Here is a 23911-nt window from a genome sequence, read left to right as displayed (position 1 = left end):
GGAAACGCATGCAAAATGCATGCCATGTTTGGCACCCAAAAGTGGCTAGCAGATGTGCAGTTTGCCAAAATATCCACAAAAACTAAATCAAAATTCCATCTTAACAATTGCCAAAATACATGCTAAGAAATTGCCATATTGTGTGTTAAAAACCACACCAAAATGCATGTTAAAATAACCTGTACCAAAATGTGCGTTAAAGTTCGTTTTTGCACTATTGCCACGTTTTTGATACATTTTGCAGGTTTTTTATTTCATTTTTGTTATTGTTCTTGTTGCTAGACAGATTTAAATTGCAAAAAGAAAAATGCGGCAAAAAGACACTACATGCTTTTCTGCAAGGTTTCCATTGAAGTTTATAGAACCAAAAAAACTTCAACTTTTTGTGTTTTTGTGTTAAAAAAAGTCCCTGACCGTTTTCAAAAAACGCTCCAGGTGAAAACACACAGATGTGAACATGTCCCATAGGAAATCATCTTAAATGGACTGTACTACGTTTCTGCAGAACACTGCAGTAAATGCTTAGGTGTGTTTAGAAAAGTGCCAAAATGCACATTAAAAAAACCCACATCAAAATGAGTTTAAAAAATACAGCATGTTAAAAAAGCGGCAAAATGAACGTAAATAATGCTAAAACACGCAATAAAAAGGAGCCAAAATACACATTTAAAGAATGTGGCAAAATGTACATTCAAAAATACTGTTGGTAAGTGCTTATTATTTTCATGTAATGGTTTTTTTAACTTTGGTTTCACTGTTTAAACTCAGGTGATCTGTAATCACACAATTATTTCACAAGATCACATGTAGCCCTCCCCCTTCTACATAGATCTCAGCTGTTCTCAGAAGAAAAACTTCTCTCTTCTCCTTCTGAGACCAAATGTTCTCAGCTTCATAAACGGGGACAGAGGAGAAGATTTTTCCCTGAGAACTGAAATGAGATTATCTCTGCTTAATAAATGTACACCTTAGTGTTGATGCATTTACAGTTAGGTGCTGCAGAATATTTATTTTTCTTAATGGGAAGCAATAGTTCTTTTTTAAAACCCCTGTCAATCTATTTTTGTTTGCTTCTGTTTCGTTGGTGAGAATTGCCTTTCTTTTCATGTTGAAAATATGCACAAGAAGGTAAGAGGAAACCTCTACAAAGTAAGGGGATTTCCCCTCCTAGACTAGTGTCCCTTTTGGCAGGTTTACCCCACACCTCATGTTCTGGTGACAAAATCTTGGATTTCCATCATATTCTGGTTTGATAACAATAGTCCTCAGAATAAATAGAGGATGAATCTACCCAGTGGGCACACAGACAGCAATAAAAACTTTGACAGAGTTTCTAACCCTTCCCTACTACAGCCAAAAACAAAAATAGTTAGATTCCTTCATTTTATTGTTGCCTGCTGTGTACAACTCTCCTGCTTTCTTTTACTTTAATTTTACATACAAGATCAATATATGGAAATTCCTTTTACCTAGAAACCCACAAAGCTGTTGAGAGTTTTTGGTAAGCTTTTGTGTTCTTTCTGCATTAAAACAGGTCAATGCCTCTCCATCTCTAACATCCAGTACAGCCAATGACCGCATTTTGAAGTACAATCTCATCAACGACACTCTTAATATAGTTGTTCCGAGCGGGGAGATCCCAGACTGCAAGTGGAATAAAGTGCCCCCCAAAGAGGCTCTTGGAAGCTATGAAGTCTTGTAAGTTGTGATGGTCATACGGGGGATCATTATTGACCCTTGTTGGGCAAATAAAATGCTGCACCGTACACATAATATCATTAACCCTTTCATGGCCTCCTTCACCACTGTTCTATTCAATTCTATATACATAAGTTCTCGAAACTTCAGTGCATTTGTCGCATGTGAAGTTCCCACCCTTGCTATGGATCTGTCCGTTTTTAAGCAGGAGCCCCTGTTGGGGTAGCCTTATAAAGAAAGCAGGTGGCAAGGTCAGTATTAGCAGATGTTGTGAGATTTTCGGGGGGTCTGATAAGAGACAAACGCTTTTCTCTTTCTGTAAATAGCAAAGCAGACCAAAAATGGAATCTCAGCTGGAGGAGAGGATCACGGCTCCATCCCTCACTTTCAGGTCCTTAGGAGTTGGCCATATGACTGGCTGGATTGCGTGAGCTGCAGTTTTTTTCCATTAAATTATTTCAGGGGTTCTTTTTATGTAACTGAATTAAAGTCAGTAGGATGGGCAAGAGTGTGGGGCTGTTATTTTACTTTAGGTTCAGAATTTTAAAAAGCCATTCTTTATGTTCTTTTTAATCAGGTAAATAAGAAATGCTGAATATTACTTTTTTAAAATTACCACTTTCAGCTAGCAGCTAGTGTGCTGCATAGAAGCTCTTCTCTACAGCTGTTGTGTTAAAAAATAGACCTATATAAAAGGTGCAATACGGTATGACCTAACTGTGGCTATACCACTGCTTAAAGTGGTTGTAAAGCTAGAAGTTTTTTTTTTTTGTTTTTTTTACTATATTCAAAAAGCCCTCACTTGACCCCACCAACCTGAACAATTTAAGACCCATCTCTTTGCTCCTGTTTACCTCTAAACTCTTAGGATGCTTAGTCTACAATCATCTGACAACAACCTTCTTGACCCCTTACAGTCTGGCTTTCGCTCACTACACTCCATTGAAACTGCCCTATTAAAACCCACTACTTCATACACTTACTAATAGACCTCTCTGCAGCTTTTTGTACTGTTGACTATCCCCTCCTCCTCAAAAAACTCCACTCTCTTGGCCTTCAAGACCGTTGTCTCCTGGTTCTCCTCCTACCTATCGCAGCACTTCTTCAGTGTTGCCTTTAACTCTGTCTCCTACTTCCGCTTGCTGTAGGGGTTGCCCAAGGTTCTGTCATTGGATCCCTTCTCTTCTCCATCTACACCTCCTCCCTTGGTCACTTGATAAACTCCCATGGCTGCAAGTACCATCTCTATGCTGATGACACACAAATCTATCTCTCTACTCCTCACTTCACCCTTTCAGTCTCCTCTCGCATTACTACCTTACTAACTGACATATCAGCATGGATGTCACACCACTTCCTCAAACTCAATCTTTCTAAAACTGAGCTCATAATATTCCCTCCAGCCTGTGCCCCCTCCCCTGATTTCTCCACCAAGATCAATAATACAACCATCAGTCCCTCCCCTCATGCCAGGGTACTAGGATTAATCCTGGACTCTGATCTGTCCTTTCAGCCCCAAATCCAATCAGTGCCCAAATCTTGTTCACACCTCCGTAACGTCACCACTGAAAGCACTAAGCAGCTTATTCACTCCCTTGTTATCTTTCTCCTTGACTATTGCAACTCCGTCCTCATTGGCCTACCTAATTGCAGGCTATCCCCTCTTCAGTCTATCTCGAATGCTGATGCCAGACTCCTCCACCTTACCGACTGTTCTATGTCTGCCATCCCTCTCTGCCAATCCCTCCACTGGCTTCCCATTTCCCGATGAATAAAATTAAAAACATTAACAATAACATAATCAGCCATTTGCAACTCTGCCCCAAATTACATCACCAATCTTGTCTCCAAATATCATCCAAACCGTCTTCTCCGTTTCTCCCAAGACCTCCTGCTCTCTAGCTCCCTTGTCTCCTCTCATGTTCACCTCCAGGACTTCTCCAGAGCCTCCCCCATCCTCTGGAACTCTCTACCTCCATCTGTCCAACTATCACATACTCTGTCCACTTTTAGGCGATCCCTGAAAATCTTCAGAGAAGCCTATCCTGCTTTCAGCTAATAACTGAATCTTCTATTTCTCCCATCAGTTCATCCCCCACAGTGTCTACCTTTTTGCTCCACCAGCCCCTCCCTATAGGATTGTTAGTTTCCAGGAGCAGGGCCCTTCTAACCCTCTTATATTGAACTGTATTGTTGCTGTATTGTCTCCATTTTAATTGTAAAGCGCTGAGCAAACTGTTGGCGCTATATAAATCTTGTATAATAATAATAATTCCTGCTTAACCATAACTATTCTTAAAAATGACCTCTAACCCCGCCTGCTACCTATCCGGTCTACCCTATGTAATTAATTTATATTTTACAGCCTGCTGCAGGGAGAGGAGGGAGTACTCAACAACAGCTGAGAATTCTGGGAGCAGTGACATCATCCATTAGTTCCAATAGCCCAGCCATTTTCAGAGCTCCCTCCTCTCTCCTGCAGCCGATTGCTCACTGACGCAGGAAAGCCAGAGCTGCTAGATCATGTGACAATACCTGAGTGGGCCGAAGAAAGAGAAGTATGCAGATTTTTTTTTTTTTTTACGTAGGGTAGACAGCTTAGGTAGCAGGAGAGGGGAGGGGGCATTTTTAATAATAGTTATGTTAGGCAGGAATTTCACATTAATCTCTACCATATTTGGTATGAAAGGCCTGATACTACTGAATTGTTTCTTTCTGAGTCACTGATCTAAACTTCGTTAGAGATATTTGGGAAGTGTAATGATTTAGAGATGAGAAGTGCTGAGTACTCATGAAAAGCCCATGGCACCTGCAACAGATGATTTTCTAGTGTACTTAAAAAATCTTTGTATGATCTGTTCAGCAAGAGAGCACTTGGGAGGAAAACCATTCAGGAGTAGAACTTGGCAATGAGATCAGACATTTCTAGTATCTTTTAGAACAACCATGGAAATTTAAATATTTGTAATACCGCTGATTCAGTTACTGTGGGTGATAATTTCACAGAATACAGATGCCTCCATGAGCATTAACATTTATATACAAAGACTGACAGTGTTTATCCACTTGAATACCAGTCTGTAATACTCCTTCATTGCCAAGACAGTTTTCAGTGACGTGATAGTTTGACTGACAATTATTTGGGTAGTATTTAATATCCACTGGATTTTTCATCTTTTACTATGTAAAGGTAACATTTTGGTTTGCCTATTTTTTTTTCCTCCAAAAAAAATTATCCCACAATCTTCAGCAGTCAGAAGTAGTTTAACTCCCACAACATCAAAAATCCACGATTGGTGGCCTGTGTTTCCCTAATCCCCCCCCTCCCCCCCCCCCAACAAAAGCAATTTCACAGTCATTGGTAGTCAGAGGGAATATGACCACACACACCATAAAAAAAAAAATGACAACATCATCCCATGCCACCAATGATGGGATTTTTGTGTTTACAAACAATCAGCCTACTAACCCCTTCATGCTGCCTCCTGGCAGCCCTTTAAGTGGGCTTTAATTCCCAGGAGGTGGCAGCTTCTCTATTGTGACCGGTATGATTAGCTCCCACAGTTGTCACATATTCGGGAGCCTGTACCGTTGACAGCTCGGTTAGTGTGCTTGGAGGGAGTAGTTGGCGCACTCTCTGCACGCAACCTCAGGTTGCCGCAGCCACATATGTGTGGTTTTTGTTAAAGCACACCCTATTTGCTGCTTCATATATGCATTACACGGTCAACAAGAGAATAACAACAAACAAAGTGGAGCTTCTTTTATTGTGAGTGAGCAGACACTACATTTAATCACAAAGTTCAAGGCCATTCTGGCTCTGTACATCGCAACTGTGATCTGACCTGTCTAGTAACAGTTCAGATCATAGTCATTTGAATGTGCATTGACCTCCGTTTATTAATGGCACTCTAGAAATACACCTCCTCTCTTTTGCTTTTTTTTTTTTTTTTTTTTTTTTGCTTTTTACAATACAGTAGTTTTTAGATGTTAACATGGATCTGTTTAACATATAGGAACATTGATAAGCATGTTTGTAGGTATAAATAAGTAGCCAAAGGGCAAAAATACTCACCTGTCCCAGAGAAAATGCTGCATCAAGCTCCCCATAGCACTGCTCACATAACCATAGGCTATCGTTTTGTGTTTTTTTTTTTTTTGTTTTTTTGTTTGTTTTTTAAGGAGTATCAAAGTTCAGATTGGCTGATCTCACCTTCAGGAGAGATCATATGACCAACACGGAGTTGCACATATGAAGTGGAAGGGGAAAAGCCTGGTCATCCGGGGGAGGTTATACAAAACAACGTGTTTTATAGCATGACAACTGCTTTTGATTAGCCAAATTGCTTCAATAAGCTAAAGGCTCATCATATTGTGTGCTCTATTATAAGATATTATAATCTTAAATTTCTAGATACGATGAAGAAGCAGCACAAGCTGACGGGCTAGATCGAGACATGAGGAGCCGACCTGGACAGACTTTTGGAATTAAAGGAAGTCGGGCAAGGGACTCTGGAAGATCTGCTACTACAACATGGAAGTAGTTTGAACAAAAAACGAAAAAAGGGCGCACTCTCATCGTGCATTACCATGTTAAACCATGTGTTTATTGTATAATCAAATAGATTTATACTCAAAAAACCAAAGGATAATAAAAGCAGTATGAATAGTCCGCAATGGTAGTCAATGCAATGCTGTGCCCCAATTGGGGATAAGCTGATGAATTTCGGGAGACAAACCCCCTTCCTCAGAGCTCTGTGAGTATATATCTATTTGATTATACAATAAACACGTGGTTTACCATGGTAACGAACGCACGATGAGAGTGCGCCCTTTTTTCATTTTTTGTTCATCAGTACCCGGATTTCCCGATCTTTGAAGGGCTGCACCGCTTCGTTTGCCATTGTGAATTCCTCTTGGTCTGCATGGAGATTTGAGCGCTGGTTTCGTTTGTTTGTCTATGGAAGTAGTTTGGCTCTGAAGAATTTGCTGAGTATGTTTACAATTCTCAGAAAAAAAGGAACACAGAATTAAAGAGGAACTCCAACAAAATCAGAAATAAGGTCTTCTCGTGTAGTCATAGTGACCCCTGTATACCTTTTTTTTAAAATCTTTTTTTTTTCCCTTTGGTGCAATCAGACCTTGGACCTGTTAGAGGATTCTGCACAATATGGCTGTTTAGTCTGAAGAATGTAGTCCATGTCCCACCTTCTAAGAAAAGCTTCAACTCTACTAGAACTCAGTTCTCCGTGTACACTTCCCTCATATTTGTCCAATATTCCTTTGCATGCTGTAGCATTAACTGTTCCCTTAACTGGAAACATTTGAGCTAAATAGTGGTGTCCACATACAGTGGGGAAAATTAATTATTTGATCCCATGCAGCCTTTGTAAGTTTGCCCACTTACCAAGAAATAAAGGGTCTATAATTTTTATCATAGGTGTATTTTAAATGAGAGAGACAGAATATCATCCAAAAATCCAGAAAAAAAACACTATACAAATGTTATAAATTCAGTTGCAGTTCAGTGAGTAAAATAAGTATTTGATCCCCTACCAACCAACAATAATTCTGGCTCCCACAGACTGGCTATGTGCTCATATGGTACACAGTTTACTCCTGTCAATATAGGAAGGTGCTTCTAATAACAACTAATTATGTGTATAAAAGACACCTATCCACAGAATCTCTTTCTTGGCTCCCACCATGGCCAAGACCAAAGATCTGTCAAAGGACATCAGGGACAAGATTGTAGACCTGCACAAGGCTGGAATGGGCTACAAGACTATCAGCAAGAAGCTTGGTGAGGAGACAACTGTTGGAGCGATTATTCGCAAATCGAAGAAATACAAAATAACCATCAATCGCCTTTGGGCTGAAGGTCCATGCAAGATTTCGCCTCATGGGGTAAGGCTGATCATGAGAAAAGTGAGGGATCAGCCCATAATTACACAGGAGGAGTTTGTGAATGATCTCAAGGCAGTTAGGACCACAATCCCAAACAAACCATTGGTAACATAATATGCTGCCATGGATTAAAATCCTGCAGCGCCCACAAGGTCCCTCTCCTCAAGAAGGCACATGTACAGACCCGTCTGAAGTTTTCCAATGAACATCTAACTGATTCAGAGAAGGATTGGGAGAAAGTGCAGTGGTCAGATGAGACCAAAATTAAGCTCTTTGGCATTGACCTGACTCGCCGTGTTTGGAGGAAAAAAAATGCTGACTATGACCCCAAGAACACCATCTCTACAGTCAAGCACGGAGGTGGAAACATTATGCTTTGGGGCTGTTTCTCTGCTAAAGGTACAGGCCGACTTTGCTGCATTGAAGGACCAATGGACGGGGCCATGTATTGTAAAATTTTGGATGAGAAGCTTCTTCCCTCAGCCAGAACACTGAAGATGGGTCGTGGATGGGTCTTCCAGCATGACAGTGACCCAAAACATACCACCAAGGCAACAAAAGAGTGGCTCAAGAAGAAGCACATTAAGGTCATTGAGTGGCCTAGCCAGTCTCCAGACCTTAATCCTATAGAAGATTTATGGAGGGGGCTGAAACTTCGAGTTGCCAAGCAACATCAAAGAAACCTTAAAGATATAGAGAAGATCTGAAAAGAAGAATGGACCAAGATCCCTCCTGAGATGTGTGCAAACCTGATAACCAACTACAAGAAACATCTTATTTCTGTGCTTGCCAACAAGGGTTTCTCAACCAAGAACTAAGTCATGTTTTGCTTGGGGATCAAATAGTTATTTTACTCACTGAATTACAACTCAATTTATAACATTTGTATCATGTTTTTTCCGGATTTGTGTTTGATATTCTGTCTCTGTCATTAAAAATACATCTATGATAAAAATGATAGACCCTTCATTTCTTTGGAAGTGGGCAAACTTGCAAAATCATCAGGGGATCAAATAATTATTTTCCCCACTGTACATTACTTTTGGCTATATAGTGTATAAATTGCAAACCCAGATCCAAAAATGCAGTGATTACTGACTACAAATATATCACAGAAGTGTGATTTTGATGTAATATAGCAATGTAATCAAGCTCAGAGTTCATCCTGCAAGGAGAGCATTTTCTTTTACAATATGACATTGTGATGCTCTATTGGCAAAAAAAAAAATCTGTGTTAAGTCATTAGTGTAGCAATAGCATATGATGGAGTTGGGTTTGAGAAGAATGGACAGCACCATTCTGGAGGATCTGTAATTTCTGAGATTTTGAATGACATTGTACATGCTTGTATGAGCATTTGATGCTCACAGCATAAGTGCAAATGTCATTTGACATGTTTATTGAGTCCTAGGTATTAACAAAGAATGTGTCATTTCCATATATTTTTTAAATATTTATTTAACTTTTATATATATATTTTTTTTTACTTTTTATCTTTTTACTTTTTTTTTGCTTCAGTGGGGGGATGTGATGCATTTCTGCAGCAGTAGTGATATACTGCTCCCTGTTATCAGCAAGCAGCCTGTAAGGGGAGGGAGCACAGAGCTGGATCAGATGTACACTGCTTCAATATGACCACAAACATTCAAACCAAACCTGATGATGGTAGAAATGACCAACTGTATTTCCCACATAACCATGATAACAGTATTTTGTGAATATGTACATGATATTGTCAAGTTCAAGGACGATAGTTCATAATATTCCTGTCTATTTATTAAGTGTTGTTAGATACTGTATATTACACACCAAAAAAATAAAATGTATCTGTTCCTGACACATAAATGTTAGTAGCAATTTACGTGAAGATGTTGATTTCTGACTTTAAGCCCTCATTCACACTTGACATTTTTACAGCTGCTGTTTTTGGCTTTTGACATTTTTTTTCTACAGCAAGTAAACCCGCCAGCATGTTATCCTATGTGTTAATGCACACATAGACTGTAATCAACTTTTTTTGGCTGGAAAAAACCCCCAGGACTAGTGGGTTTCTAGAGGAGTCTTTTAGCTGTAGAAACGCTCTAACGCTGAAAAACCGTCTTTTATGGACTTTTTTTTGCAAAAAAACTGCTAAAAACGCAAACGTGGGAAAACGTGGGAAAAATGCTATAAAAAAAAGCCGAAAAAATTGTGTTTTTAGCATAACTTCACACTGCTAACATTACCAGCGTTATCAAAACGCCCCGTGTGCATGAGTACTAAATAACAGACGTGTTTCTTAAAGCTGGCCTTGTAGTAAAATTCTAGGTACACTTGTTAAATCAAGTCCCCTAATAAAAAACAAAAAGTCATACAGTACAATGGCAAAAATCTACCTGTAAGACATAAGGTTAGAATAAATACTCACTGAAGCCTAAATGACCAGACCAAGTTTAATAGTGCAAGTAAATGTTGGTAAACTGTGCAATAATGTTTGCCTACATAAATATTTTTTTTATTCTTCTTTTAAGGATATATAATTTTTTTCTTTTAAAGTATAATAAATACCCTGCTTATGTTGTTTTGTATAAACAGACAGGGTGTAGTGAGCACTTGGAAATAAAAAAAAGCTGCTAGCACTAAAAGTTGACCAACCCACATAAAAAAAATAAACAACAGAATGTACAGCTCTAAAAATGCTACATGTAAATTGTATATAGCAAATCGCAATCAGAATATACAAGTGAATCACATAATAACATTATGAACTGTAAGGTATACAATGTTAGTAGTAGTAACATACAACAATATGCACCAAAGAGTGAAAAGTGCAAAGTGACTAATAAATAATAAAGTCCATTGACTATTGAACATGAAAATCAGTGACAACAATCCAGTGGTGACACCTCTTCTGTGAGACCTTCACCCCTATGCACTCACCAGAAATATGGCAAACATATGCCCAAAATCATATTAAGATCTGTGATGGACTCCTTCACTCCTTCCTCATAGCTGACTCCAACAGAAGTGACCAAGATGCACCTTAATAAAAAAAAAAAGCTCACACACGGAGCCCAAGGAAACATACATAGTGTAGTATTTTATTCAAATAGCAATAAAATCCACATGGAGTAGATAAAAGACTAAGTGGCCGAACTTACATGAATGGCTGCCAGACCATGCATGGCTGTGGCGGCGTGACGTCAGCATGCAGGCTGACACATTTTATGCACATGCACGTTCTCAAAGGGACCTGCCTCCTTAGTCTTTTAACCACTTCCCAACTGCACTATAGCTGAAAGACGGCTACAACATGGTTGTCCAGTTCTGGGAGGGTGTCCTCCCAGAACGCGCCCCCAGCGGTGCGCACCCGGTGCTGTCAACGATCGCTGTGTCCTACAGACACAGCTGATCATGTGATGAGGTAAAAGGCCAATCACAGTGGCCTTTTAACACATGATCTGCTGTGTCCAATGACACAGCAGCAAACGAGATCCCTGTGCTCAAATCCATACAGCTAATGCATGCATTAGCTGTATGGATTTGAGCACAGGGATCTCTTGTTTGTTGTATTGTTGGGTCAGTAGCCAGACCTGAACCTTGTAGCTCTCCCCATTGTGTCTTTTCCCCTATGCTGGCATTGTGTCCACAGTAGCACTTGTGTAGGCAGGGCAGAGTAGGACTGGCCATAGAGGAATTACTTTGACGCAGTTGGCCAGCTTAAACATGTATTGCAATATGTGTGAACCAAATATCCCTATTTGTTGCATAGTTTGCTTGAAAGGGTATATACCAGTGTGCAGAGGGTCCTTCAGAATTTCAATGACACAGCAGATCACAATGTAAATACAGTTGCTGGTTATCGGCTGCACTTTCGTCATGCTCTCACAGTGTCCGTCAGTGCCCATCATTGCTGCCTATTAGTGCATCATCAGTGCCTCCTCATTAATGCCAACCAGTGCCACCTCATCAGCGCCGCCTTGTCAGTGCTACCTATCAGTGCTGCCTCATCAATGCACATCTGTAAAGGAGAAAAATTACCTGTTTGCAAAATTTTATAATAGCAACAAAGACAACTTTTTTTTTTTTCAAATTTTTTGCTCTTTTTTCATTTACAGTGCAAAAAATAAAAAACCCAGTGGCGATTAAATACCACCAAAAGAAAGTTCTATGTGTGTGAAAAAAATTATACAATGTTGCATGACCACGCAATTGTCATTCAAAGTGCAACAGCGCTGAAATCGGAAAATTGGCCTGGGCAAGAAGGGGGTTAACGTACCTTGTAGGCAAGTGGTTAAAGTGAAGATGTGAGTTAGAAATATACAGTCATGGCCGAAATTGTTGGCACCCTTGATATTTTTCCTGAAAATCAAGTATTTCACACAAAAAAGGTATTGCATTAACACATGTTTTGCTATACACATGTTTATTCCCTTTGTATGTATTGGAACTAGAGATGAGCGAATCGAAGTATCCGAAGTGGAATTCGAGTCGAATATCGGAAAAATTTCGATTCGTGCCGAATCCGAAAAACAGCCTAATTCGGACGCGCGAATCGAAATTTTTCCGAAAATGGCGGCTGACATGTGCGGCGACGGAGCGGGGATGTCGGGGAAGGCGCGCAGACAAGGCGCGCTGCCCCATAATGCATTCCTCAACGACATGTGATCGCATCAGCCAATCAGCAGCCAGCCAGCCAGCACTGTGTAATGGTCGAGGTATATATAGCGGCCATTTTGGAAATCTTCATTTGCCTGCAGTCATTGAACAGAGGCAGACCGCTCTGTACTAGGGACAGGGACAGAGTTAGGGCCACAGAAACGAGAATTGGGGACAGAGAGAAGTTACTTAGGGACAGAGAACCATTACTCAGGGACACAGACTTGTTAATGAGGGCCACAGAATCGTTATTTAGGGACAAAGAAACGCTAGTTAGGGCCACAGAATTCATACTCAGGGACAGACAGAATTGTTACTCAGTGCCAGAGAATTGTTACTTAGGGCCACAGAAACGTTATTAGGGCCACAGAATTTTTACTCAGGGACAGACAGAATTGTTACTGAGTGCCAGAGAATTGTTACTCAGGGACAGACAGAATTGTTACTGAGTGCCAGAGAATTCTTAGGGCCACAGAATTCATTCTCAGGGACAGACAGAATTGTTACTCAGGGACAGACAGAATTGTTACTGAGTGCCAGAGAATTGTTACTCAGGGACAGACAGAATTGTTACTGAGTGCCAGAGAATTGTTACTCAGGGACAGACAGAATTGTTACTGAGTGCCAGAGAATTGTTACTCAGGGACAGACAGAATTGTTACTGAGTGCCAGAGAATTGTTACTCAGGGACAGACAGAATTGTTACTGAGTGCCAGAGAATTGTTACTCAGGGACAGACAGAATTGTTACTGAGTGCCAGAGAATTGTTACTCAGGGACAGACAGAATTGTTACTGAGTGCCAGAGAATTGTTACTCGCACAGACACAAAATTGTTACTTGCACAGACACAGAATTGTTACTCGCACAGACACAGAATTGTTACTCAGGGCCACAGAATTCATACTCAGGGATAGACAGAATTGTTACTGAGTGCCAGAGAATTGTTACTCAGGGACAGACAGAATTGTTACTGAGTGCCAGAGAATTGTTACTCAGGGACAGACAGAATTGTTACTGAGTGCCAGAGAATTGTTACTCGCACAGACACAAAATTGTTACTTGCACAGACACAGAATTGTTACTCGCACAGACACAGAATTGTTACTCAGGGCCACAGAATTCATACTCAGGGACAGACAGAATTGTTACTGAGTGCCAGAGAATTGTTACTCAGGGACAGACAGAATTGTTACTGAGTGCCAGAGAATTGTTACTCAGGGACAGACAGAATTGTTACTGAGTGCCAGAGAATTGTTACTCGCACAGACACAAAATTGTTACTTGCACAGACACAGAATTGTTACTCGCACAGACACAGAATTGTTACTCAGGGCCACAGAATTCATACTCAGGGATAGACAGAATTGTTACTGAGTGCCAGAGAATTGTTACTCAGGGACAGACAGAATTGTTACTGAGTGCCAGAGAATTGTTACTCAGGGACAGACAGAATTGTTACTGAGTGCCAGAGAATTGTTACTCGCACAGACACAAAATTGTTACTTGCACAGACACAGAATTGTTACTCGCACAGACACAGAATTGTTACTCAGGGCCACAGAATTCATACTCAGGGACAGACAGAATTGTTACTGAGTGCCAGAGAATTGTTACTCAGGGACAGACAGAATTGTTACTGAGTGCCAGAGAATTGTTACTCAGGGACAGACAGAATTGTTACTGAGTGCCAGAGATTTGTTACTCGCACAGACACAAAATTGTTACTTGCACAGACACAGAATTGTTACTCGCACAGACACAGAATTGTTACTCAGGGCCACAGAATTCATACTCAGGGACAGACAGAATTGTTACTGAGTGCCAGAGAATTGTTACTCAGGGACAGACAGAATTGTTACTGAGTGCCAGAGAATTGTTACTCAGGGACAGACAGAATTGTTACTGAGTGCCAGAGAATTGTTACTCAGGGACAGACAGAATTGTTACTGAGTGCCAGAGAATTGTTACTCAGGGACAGACAGAATTGTTACTGAGTGCCAGAGAATTGTTACTCGCACAGACACAAAATTGTTACTTGCACAGACACAGAATTGTTACTCGCACAGACACAGAATTGTTACTCAGGGCCACAGAATTCATACTCAGGGATAGACAGAATTGTTACTGAGTGCCAGAGAATTGTTACTCAGGGACAGACAGAATTGTTACTGAGTGCCAGAGAATTGTTACTCAGGGACAGACAGAATTGTTACTGAGTGCCAGAGAATTGTTACTCGCACAGACACAAAATTGTTACTTGCACAGACACAGAATTGTTACTCGCACAGACACAGAATTGTTACTCAGGGCCACAGAATTCATACTCAGGGACAGACAGAATTGTTACTGAGTGCCAGAGAATTGTTACTCAGGGACAGACAGAATTGTTACTGAGTGCCAGAGAATTGTTACTCAGGGACAGACAGAATTGTTACTGAGTGCCAGAGAATTGTTACTCGCACAGACACAAAATTGTTACTTGCACAGACACAGAATTGTTACTCGCACAGACACAGAATTGTTACTCAGGGCCACAGAATTCATACTCAGGGACAGACAGAATTGTTACTGAGTGCCAGAGAATTGTTACTCAGGGACAGACAGAATTGTTACTGAGTGCCAGAGAATTGTTACTCGCACAGACACAAAATTGTTACTTGCACAGACACAGAATTGTTACTCGCACAGACACAGAATTGTTACTCAGGGCCACAGAATTCATACTCAGGGACAGACAGAATTGTTACTGAGTGCCAGAGAATTGTTACTCAGGGACAGACAGAATTGTTACTGAGTGCCAGAGAATTGTTACTCGCACAGACACAAAATTGTTACTTGCACAGACACAGAATTGTTACTCGCACAGACACAGAATTGTTACTCAGGGCCACAGAATTCATACTCAGGGACAGACAGAATTGTTACTGAGTGCCAGAGAATTGTTACTCAGGGACAGACAGAATTGTTACTGAGTGCCAGAGAATTGTTACTCGCACAGACACAAAATTGTTACTTGCACAGACACAGAATTGTTACTCGCACAGACACAGAATTGTTACTCGCACAGACACATAATTGTTACTCAGGGCCACAGAATTCATACTCAGGGACAGACAGAATTGTTACTGAGTGCCAGAGAATTGTTACTCAGGGACACCTAATCGTTGAATTAAATAGTATGTCAGACAACATGCAGAGGAGTGGCAGAGGAGGCAATGTTTTAGGAGCGAGCAGACGTGGCAGCAGAGGAAGGGGTCGAGGCAGCAGTATTCGCAGCCAGAGGCCAGTGCTCCCGGTGTCATCCAGCGGTCGTGTCTCCACCGACAACCCTGCCGTCATTGATTGGTTGGCTCGGTCGTCTTCCTCTTCCCAGGTCACCTCTGACACCTACAGCCAACGGTCGGTGGGTACGTCAGACACAACCGTTAGTTGGCATGGCCCGGGACCAAGCCCACTGAAATCACGTGTCCTCTACCTGCCCCTGTCCTTTGCTGTTCCCTCACCAAGCGAAGTATCGCATGCTGTGGGCTCAGCCCCACTGTACAGTGAGGAAGAGCTAACAGAGGGCGGTCAGGAACGGGGGGAGACATCGGCCTTTTCAGCAGCCAAGCGAACAAGTACTGGCGAGGAGAGTGGCTCGGTAGCCGGTCTAGAGACAGGTCTGTCTCCTGACCCAGACGCAGCCGAGGGGGCTAGTAGTGAGGCGGAGACCCTACTTGATGATGAGGAGGTTGATCGCACTTGGCAGCCTCGTCGTCATCAGGCAATTTCTTCCGCATCATCAGGAGAAGAGGGTGGCAGCTTGGCAGCGAGCAAAACAGTCGGTGGGTTGCCCAGGAGACAGCAGCAGGGTCGCATCAGTGTCAGTGGAGCCAAACGTCCACGGAGTAGAGCACCAGCTCCACTGCAGCCTACCACCACGGCCAGTAGTGGTGCCGTTGCGCACGGAGGAAGTAGCAGTCAGCCAGTGAAGAGTAGCGGGGGCAAAGTTTCCTACTCGGTGGTGTGGCAATTTTTCCTCAAGCCGCCCGAGGAAGTAAACGTAGCCGTATGTCGACTATGTGGCCAGAAATGCAAGCGTGGCCAGGGGGCCCATGTTGGGACTACAGCATTGCGTCAGCATATGCAGCGTCACCATTCGGTGGCCTGGGAAAACCGTGATAAACATACGGCGGTTCTGCCTGCCCCAGCCCCCGCTCCATCACCCGCTCCGTTACTTGCTCCGTCACCCGACGTCGTCAATCGCCCTCTATCAGCCAGTCAAGGCTCCAACACCTCTGCTGAGGGGAGTTGTCGCTCATTGGCATCTTCCGCTCGTTCAGATGCTCCTTCTCCTGCTACTCCTCTTCTCGGATTCCGTCAACAGTCTTTCTTGGAATCCGTATCCAAGAGACAACAGTTTGCGAGCACGCACCCGACGGTGCAAAAGCTGAACGTCCTCCTGTCCAAGTTGCTGGTGCTGCAGTCCCTCCCTTTCCAACTGGTGGACTCAGCACCTTTCCGAGAAATGATGGCTTGTGCCGCGCCGCGGTGGAGAGTGCCAAGCCGTCATTTCTTTGCCCAAAAGGCAGTGCCAGCCCTGCATTCACATGTAGAAGAGATGGTGGGCCAGTCTTTGAGCATGTCGGTCTCTGCCAAAGTGCACGGCAGCGCCGACGTGTGGAGCTGTAACTACGGTCAGGGACAGTACATGTCATTTACGGCCCACTGGGTGAACGTGGTGCCGGCACAGCCGCACCAGCAACTTGGACAGGTCACGACGCTTTTGCCTCCACGTTTGCACGTCCTTGGTCCAGCAAGCATGTCCGCCTCTACCACCTCTTTTTCCGCCGTGTCCTCAGCCGCCACCCCCGTGCCAAGTCCCATTACCCGACCGGCATATCACATGTGCAGGGCGCAACGGTGTCACGCTGTGCTGCACCTGGTATGCCTTGGCGAACGTAGTCACACAGGGGAGGAACTGCTGAGTGTAATGAACAGAGAAATCGACAGATGGCTGTCTCCGCGCAAACTAAAAATCGGAACCATGTTGACTGACAACGGAAAGAACATGGTGTCTGCTCTGCGTCAAGGAAGGTTGTGCCATGCGCCATGCATGGCTCACGTGTTCAATCTGGTTGTCAAGCGGTTCCTAAAATCCACCATCCCACTGCAAGACATCCTTAAAATGTCACGTAAACTGTGCATGCATTTCAGCCATTCCTACACCGCAAAGAACACCCTCATTGAGCTGCAGCGGCAGAACGGAATTCCACAGCATCGCCTGATCTGCGACGTTGCAACAAGGTGGAATTCAACCCTACACATGTTAGACCGCCTTTACGAGCAGCGAAAGGCCATCACCGATTTCCTGATGTTACAAGCGGATAAAGGTACTCCCCTGTGTAACTTAGATGTCAGCCATTGGCAGCTCATGCGTGACACCTGCCGCTTGCTCAGGCCCTTTGAGGAGGCCACGCTATTCGTGAGTCGGCAGGACTATGGGATGAACGACGTCATTCCTCTGTTGCACGTCCTGGAACAAATGCTGTTAACAATGGCTGGTCAGGGTGCGGTAGACGTGGCGCACAGATCTCAACGCCACATGACCCCTGTGGGGGCAGGACAGGAAGAAGAGGAGGAGGTAGAGGAGGACATTTGTGCTCAGGAATTATTGAGTGAAATGGGTGGTTTTTCCACTCAGCGGACAGGAGTGGAGGAGCAGGAGCATCTGGTAGAGGAGGAGGAGGAGGAGACAGAGGACCCAGACGCACCGTGGCAGTATGCTGTGGAGATGGAGGCAGGGAGTCCCTCGCATTCCTTGGCACAAATGGCCCATAGCATGCTCGGTTGCTTGCGTAGCGACAGCCGAATAATAACCATCAGACAGAGGGATGACTTTTGGCTGTCCACCTTGTTGGACCCTCGCTACCGGTCCAAAATGGTGGCCTTTTTCACACCTGCTGAGAGGGAGGCCAAAATTACGTACTATAAAAACCACCTATGTAGTCAGTTGGTCTCTGCCTTTGTGCGCCAACGTCCATCCTCAGACACTGTGGGCCCTGTGCGCTCGCGTTCCGCTGGCATGGCAGCAGGGGAGGGGTGGGGTGGTAGGAGCAGTGGCAGCTCCACCAGCAGCGGCTGCCTCAGTCTGCAGTCGATGATGAGTAGCTTTCTTCACCAGCGCAGTGAGGAAACTACTAACCAGCCGCAGCAGCAGCAGCAGCATCAGGTGGACCTGGAGCAGGAGCTCAAACAACAGGCTTGGGCCTACTTGGACAGCACCCTGCCAACCGAGGTAGACAATCCCCTTGACTACTGGGCAACGAAACTTGACCTTTGGCCCCAACTAGCTGAATTTGCCCTTGAAAGGCTGTCATGCCCGGCCAGTAGCGTGGCATCGGAGCGCGTGTTTAGTGCGGCAGGAGGTATTGTAACTCCGCGGAGGACACGACTGTCCACCCAAAGTGTGGAGAGACTCACGTTTGTGAAAATGAATCAGGCGTGGATTAGTCTGGATTTCAAACCACCAGTTCCTGACACAACTGACTAAATCCGCCATGAATCATGCCTCAAACATGTGCCACTTTCAGGTCTCCTCACACTGCTGGTGTGTTTAATTTTTTGACATAGGGTGCTGGCAGATTACGGGCCTCACATAGCTGCTGCCAGGCCCCTAATCTGCCATAGGCCCCTATATACCGCCTCCTCATGCTGCTGCTAGGTCCAGAGTCTCTCATGGGTCCCTGTACGGCCTCCCATTGCTGCTGTCTCCATCGCCACACTCTGCTGCCATGTGCCACTTTCAGGTCTCTTCACACTGCTGGTGTGTTAAATTTTTTGACATAGGGTGCAGGCAGATTACGGGCCTCACATAGCTGCTGCCAGGCCCCTAATCTGCCATGGGCCCCTATATACCGCCTCCTCATGCTGCTGCCAAGTCCAGAGTCTCTCATGGGTCCCTGTACGGCCTCCCATTGCTGCTGTCTCCATCGCCACACTCTGCTGCCATGTGCCACTTTCAGGTCTCTTCACACTGCTGGTGTGTTAAATTTTTTGACATAGGGTGCAGGCAGATTACGGGCCTCACATAGCTGCTGCCAGGCCCCTAATCTGCCATGGGCCCCTATATACCGCCTCCTCATGCTGCTGCCAAGTCTAGAGTCTCTCATGGGTCCCTGTACGGCCTCCCATTGCTGCTGTCTCCATCGCCACACTCTGCTGCCATGTGCCACTTTCAGGTCTCCTCACACTGCTGGTGTGTAGAATTTTTTGACATAGGGTGCTGGCAGATTATGTGCCTCCTATAGCTGCTGCCAGGCCCCTAATCTGCCATGGGCCCCTATATACCGCCTCCTCATGCTGCTGCCAAGTCTAGAGTCTCTCATGGGTCCCTGTACGGCCTCCCATTGCTGCTGTCTCCATCGCCACACTCTGCTGCCATGTGCCACTTTCAGGTCTCTTCACACTGCTGGTGTGTTTAATTTTTTGACATAGGGTGCTGCAAGATAACGGGCCTCACATAGCTGCTGCCAGGCCCCTAATCTGCCATGGGCCCCTATATACCGCCTCCTCATGCTGCTGCCAAGTCCAGAGTCTCTCATGGGTCCCTGTACGGCCTCCCATTGCTGCTGTCTCCATCGCCACACTCTGCTGCCATGTGCCACTTTCAGGTCTCCTCACACTGCTGGTGTGTAGAATTTTTTGACATAGGGTGCTGGCAGATTATGGGCCTCCTATAGCTGCTGCCAGGCCCCTAATCTGCCATAGGCCCCTATATACCGCCTCCTCATGCTGCTGCCAGGTCCAGAGTCTCTCATGGGTCCCTGTACGGCCTCCCATTGCTGCTGTCTCCATCGCCACACTCTGCCATGTGCCACTTTCAGGTCTCCTCACACACTGCTGGTGTGTAGAATTTTTTGACATAGGGTGCTGGCAGATTATGGGCCTCCTATAGCTGCTGCCAGGCCCCTAATCTGCCATAGGCCCCTATATACCGCTTCCTCATGCTGCTGCCAGGTCCAGAGTCTCTCATGGGTCCCTGTACGGCCTCCCATTGCTGCTGTCTCCATCGCCACACTCTGCCATGTGCCACTTTCAGGTCTCCTCACACACTGCTGGTGTGTTACATTTTTTGACATAGGGTGCAGGCAGATTACGGGCCTCACATAGCTGCTGCCAGGCCCCTAATCTGCCATGGGCCCCTATATACCGCCTCCTCATGCTGCTGCCAAGTCTAGAGTCTCTCATGGGTCCCTGTACGGCCTCCCATTGCTGCTGTCTCCATCGCCACACTCTGCTGCCATGTGCCACTTTCAGGTCTCTTCACACTGCTGGTGTGTTAAATTTTTTGACATAGGGTGCAGGCAGATTACGGGCCTCACATAGCTGCTGCCAGGCCCCTAATCTGCCATGGGCCCCTATATACCGCCTCCTCATGCTGCTGCCAAGTCCAGAGTCTGTCATGGGTCCCTGTATGGCCTCCCATTGCTGCTGTCTCCATCGCCACACTCTGCTGCCATGTGCCACTTTCAGGTCTCTTCACACTGCTGGTGTGTTAAATTTTTTGACATAGGGTGCAGGCAGATTACGGGCCTCACATAGCTGCTGCCAGACATGTAATCTGCCATGGGCCCCTATATACCGCCTCCTCATGCTGCTGCCAAGTCCAGAGTCTGTCATGGGTCCCTGTATGGCCTCCCATTGCTGCTGTCTCCATCGCCACACTCTGCTGCCATGTGCCACTTTCAGGTCTCTTCACACTGCTGGTGTGTTAAATTTTTTGACATAGGGTGCAGGCAGATTACGGGCCTCACATAGCTGCTGCCAGGCCCCTAATCTGCCATGGGCCCCTATATACCGCCTCCTCATGCTGCTGCCAAGTCTAGAGTCTGTCATGGGTCCCTGTACGGCCTCCCATTGCTGCTGTCTCCATCGCCACACTCTGCTGCCATGTGCCACTTTCAGGTCTCCTCACACTGCTGGTGTGTAGAATTTTTTGACATAGGGTGCTGGCAGATTATGGGCCTCCTATAGCTGCTGCCAGGCCCCTAATCTGCCATAGGCCCCTATATACCGCCTCCTCATGCTGCTGCCAGGTCCAGAGTCTCTCATGGGTCCCTGTACGGCCTCCCATTGCTGCTGTCTCCATCGCCACACTCTGCCATGTGCCACTTTCAGGTCTCCTCACACACTGCTGGTGTGTAGAATTTTTTGACATAGGGTGCTGGCAGATTATGGGCCTCCTATAGCTGCTGCCAGGCCCCTAATCTGCCATAGGCCCCTATATACCGCTTCCTCATGCTGCTGCCAGGTCCAGAGTCTCTCATGGGTCCCTGTACGGCCTCCCATTGCTGCTGTCTCCATCGCCACACTCTGCCATGTGCCACTTTCAGGTCTCCTCACACACTGCTGGTGTGTTACATTTTTTGACATAGGGTGCAGGCAGATTACGGGCCTCACATAGCTGCTGCCAGGCCCCTAATCTGCCATGGGCCCCTATATACCGCCTCCTCATGCTGCTGCCAAGTCTAGAGTCTCTCATGGGTCCCTGTACGGCCTCCCATTGCTGCTGTCTCCATCGCCACACTCTGCTGCCATGTGCCACTTTCAGGTCTCTTCACACTGCTGGTGTGTTAAATTTTTTGACATAGGGTGCAGGCAGATTACGGGCCTCACATAGCTGCTGCCAGGCCCCTAATCTGCCATGGGCCCCTATATACCGCCTCCTCATGCTGCTGCCAAGTCCAGAGTCTGTCATGGGTCCCTGTATGGCCTCCCATTGCTGCTGTCTCCATCGCCACACTCTGCTGCCATGTGCCACTTTCAGGTCTCTTCACACTGCTGGTGTGTTAAATTTTTTGACATAGGGTGCAGGCAGATTACGGGCCTCACATAGCTGCTGCCAGGCCCCTAATCTGCCATGGGCCCCTATATACCGCCTCCTCATGCTGCTGCCAAGTCTAGAGTCTCTCATGGGTCCCTGTACGGCCTCCCATTGCTGCTGTCTCCATCGCCACACTCTGCTGCCATGTGCCACTTTCAGGTCTCTTCACACTGCTGGTGTGTTAAATTTTTTGACATAGGGTGCAGGCAGATTACGGGCCTCACATAGCTGCTGCCAGGCCCCTAATCTGCCATGGGCCCCTATATACCGCCTCCTCATGCTGCTGCCAAGTCCAGAGTCTGTCATGGGTCCCTGTATGGCCTCCCATTGCTGCTGTCTCCATCGCCACACTCTGCTGCCATGTGCCACTTTCAGGTCTCTTCACACTGCTGGTGTGTTAAATTTTTTGACATAGGGTGCAGGCAGATTACGGGCCTCACATAGCTGCTGCCAGGCCCCTAATCTGCCATGGGCCCCTATATACCGCCTCCTCATGCTGCTGCCAAGTCTAGAGTCTGTCATGGGTCCCTGTACGGCCTCCCATTGCTGCTGTCTCCATCGCCACACTCTGCTGCCATGTGCCACTTTCAGGTCTCCTCACACTGCTGGTGTGTAGAATTTTTTGACATAGGGTGCTGGCAGATTATGGGCCTCCTATAGCTGCTGCCAGGCCCCTAATCTGCCATAGGCCCCTATATACCGCCTCCTCATGCTGCTGCCAGGTCCAGAGTCTCTCATGGGTCCCTGTACGGCCTCCCATTGCTGCTGTCTCCATCGCCACACTCTGCCATGTGCCACTTTCAGGTCTCCTCACACACTGCTGGTGTGTAGAATTTTTTGACATAGGGTGCTGGCAGATTATGGGCCTCCTATAGCTGCTGCCAGGCCCCTAATCTGCCATAGGCCCCTATATACCGCTTCCTCATGCTGCTGCCAGGTCCAGAGTCTCTCATGGGTCCCTGTACGGCCTCCCATTGCTGCTGTCTCCATCGCCACACTCTGCCATGTGCCACTTTCAGGTCTCCTCACACACTGCTGGTGTGTTACATTTTTTGACATAGGGTGCAGGCAGATTACGGGCCTCACATAGCTGCTGCCAGGCCCCTAATCTGCCATGGGCCCCTATATACCGCCTCCTCATGCTGCTGCCAAGTCTAGAGTCTCTCATGGGTCCCTGTACGGCCTCCCATTGCTGCTGTCTCCATCGCCACACTCTGCTGCCATGTGCCACTTTCAGGTCTCTTCACACTGCTGGTGTGTTAAATTTTTTGACATAGGGTGCAGGCAGATTACGGGCCTCACATAGCTGCTGCCAGGCCCCTAATCTGCCATGGGCCCCTATATACCGCCTCCTCATGCTGCTGCCAAGTCCAGAGTCTGTCATGGGTCCCTGTATGGCCTCCCATTGCTGCTGTCTCCATCGCCACACTCTGCTGCCATGTGCCACTTTCAGGTCTCTTCACACTGCTGGTGTGTTAAATTTTTTGACATAGGGTGCAGGCAGATTACGGGCCTCACATAGCTGCTGCCAGGCCCCTAATCTGCCATGGGCCCCTATATACCGCCTCCTCATGCTGCTGCCAAGTCTAGAGTCTGTCATGGGTCCCTGTACGGCCTCCCATTGCTGCTGTCTCCATCGCCACACTCTGCTGCCATGTGCCACTTTCAGGTCTCCTCACACTGCTGGTGTGTAGAATTTTTTGACATAGGGTGCTGGCAGATTATGGGCCTCCTATAGCTGCTGCCAGGCCCCTAATCTGCCATAGGCCCCTATATACCGCCTCCTCATGCTGCTGCCAGGT

General features: G+C 45.9%; 1 protein-coding gene across 2 annotated transcripts in view; it reads left to right on the top strand.

The window, feature by feature from the left end:
• The window catches only part of TTLL1 (TTL family tubulin polyglutamylase complex subunit L1), a 46834-nt gene extending 37384 nt beyond the window's left edge, over nt 1-9450 (top strand). For both annotated transcript variants that reach the window (XM_089689513.1, XM_089689514.1), the window contains exons 9-10: nt 1535-1698; nt 6113-9450. In XM_089689513.1, the coding sequence (XP_089545639.1) occupies nt 1535-1698; nt 6113-6242 (294 nt within the window). In that variant the 3' untranslated portion in view covers nt 6243-9450. The remainder of the gene's footprint in view (nt 1-1534; nt 1699-6112) is intronic.
• Nucleotides 9451-23911: the final 14461 nt, after the last annotated feature.

Source organism: Staurois parvus, unplaced genomic scaffold (genome assembly GCF_062004578.1).
Source record: "Staurois parvus isolate SC_StPar_1 unplaced genomic scaffold, SC_StPar_1.0 ptg000479l, whole genome shotgun sequence".
Classification (NCBI taxonomy): domain Eukaryota; kingdom Metazoa; phylum Chordata; class Amphibia; order Anura; family Ranidae; genus Staurois; species Staurois parvus.
This window is presented reverse-complemented; position numbering and strand designations above follow the sequence as displayed.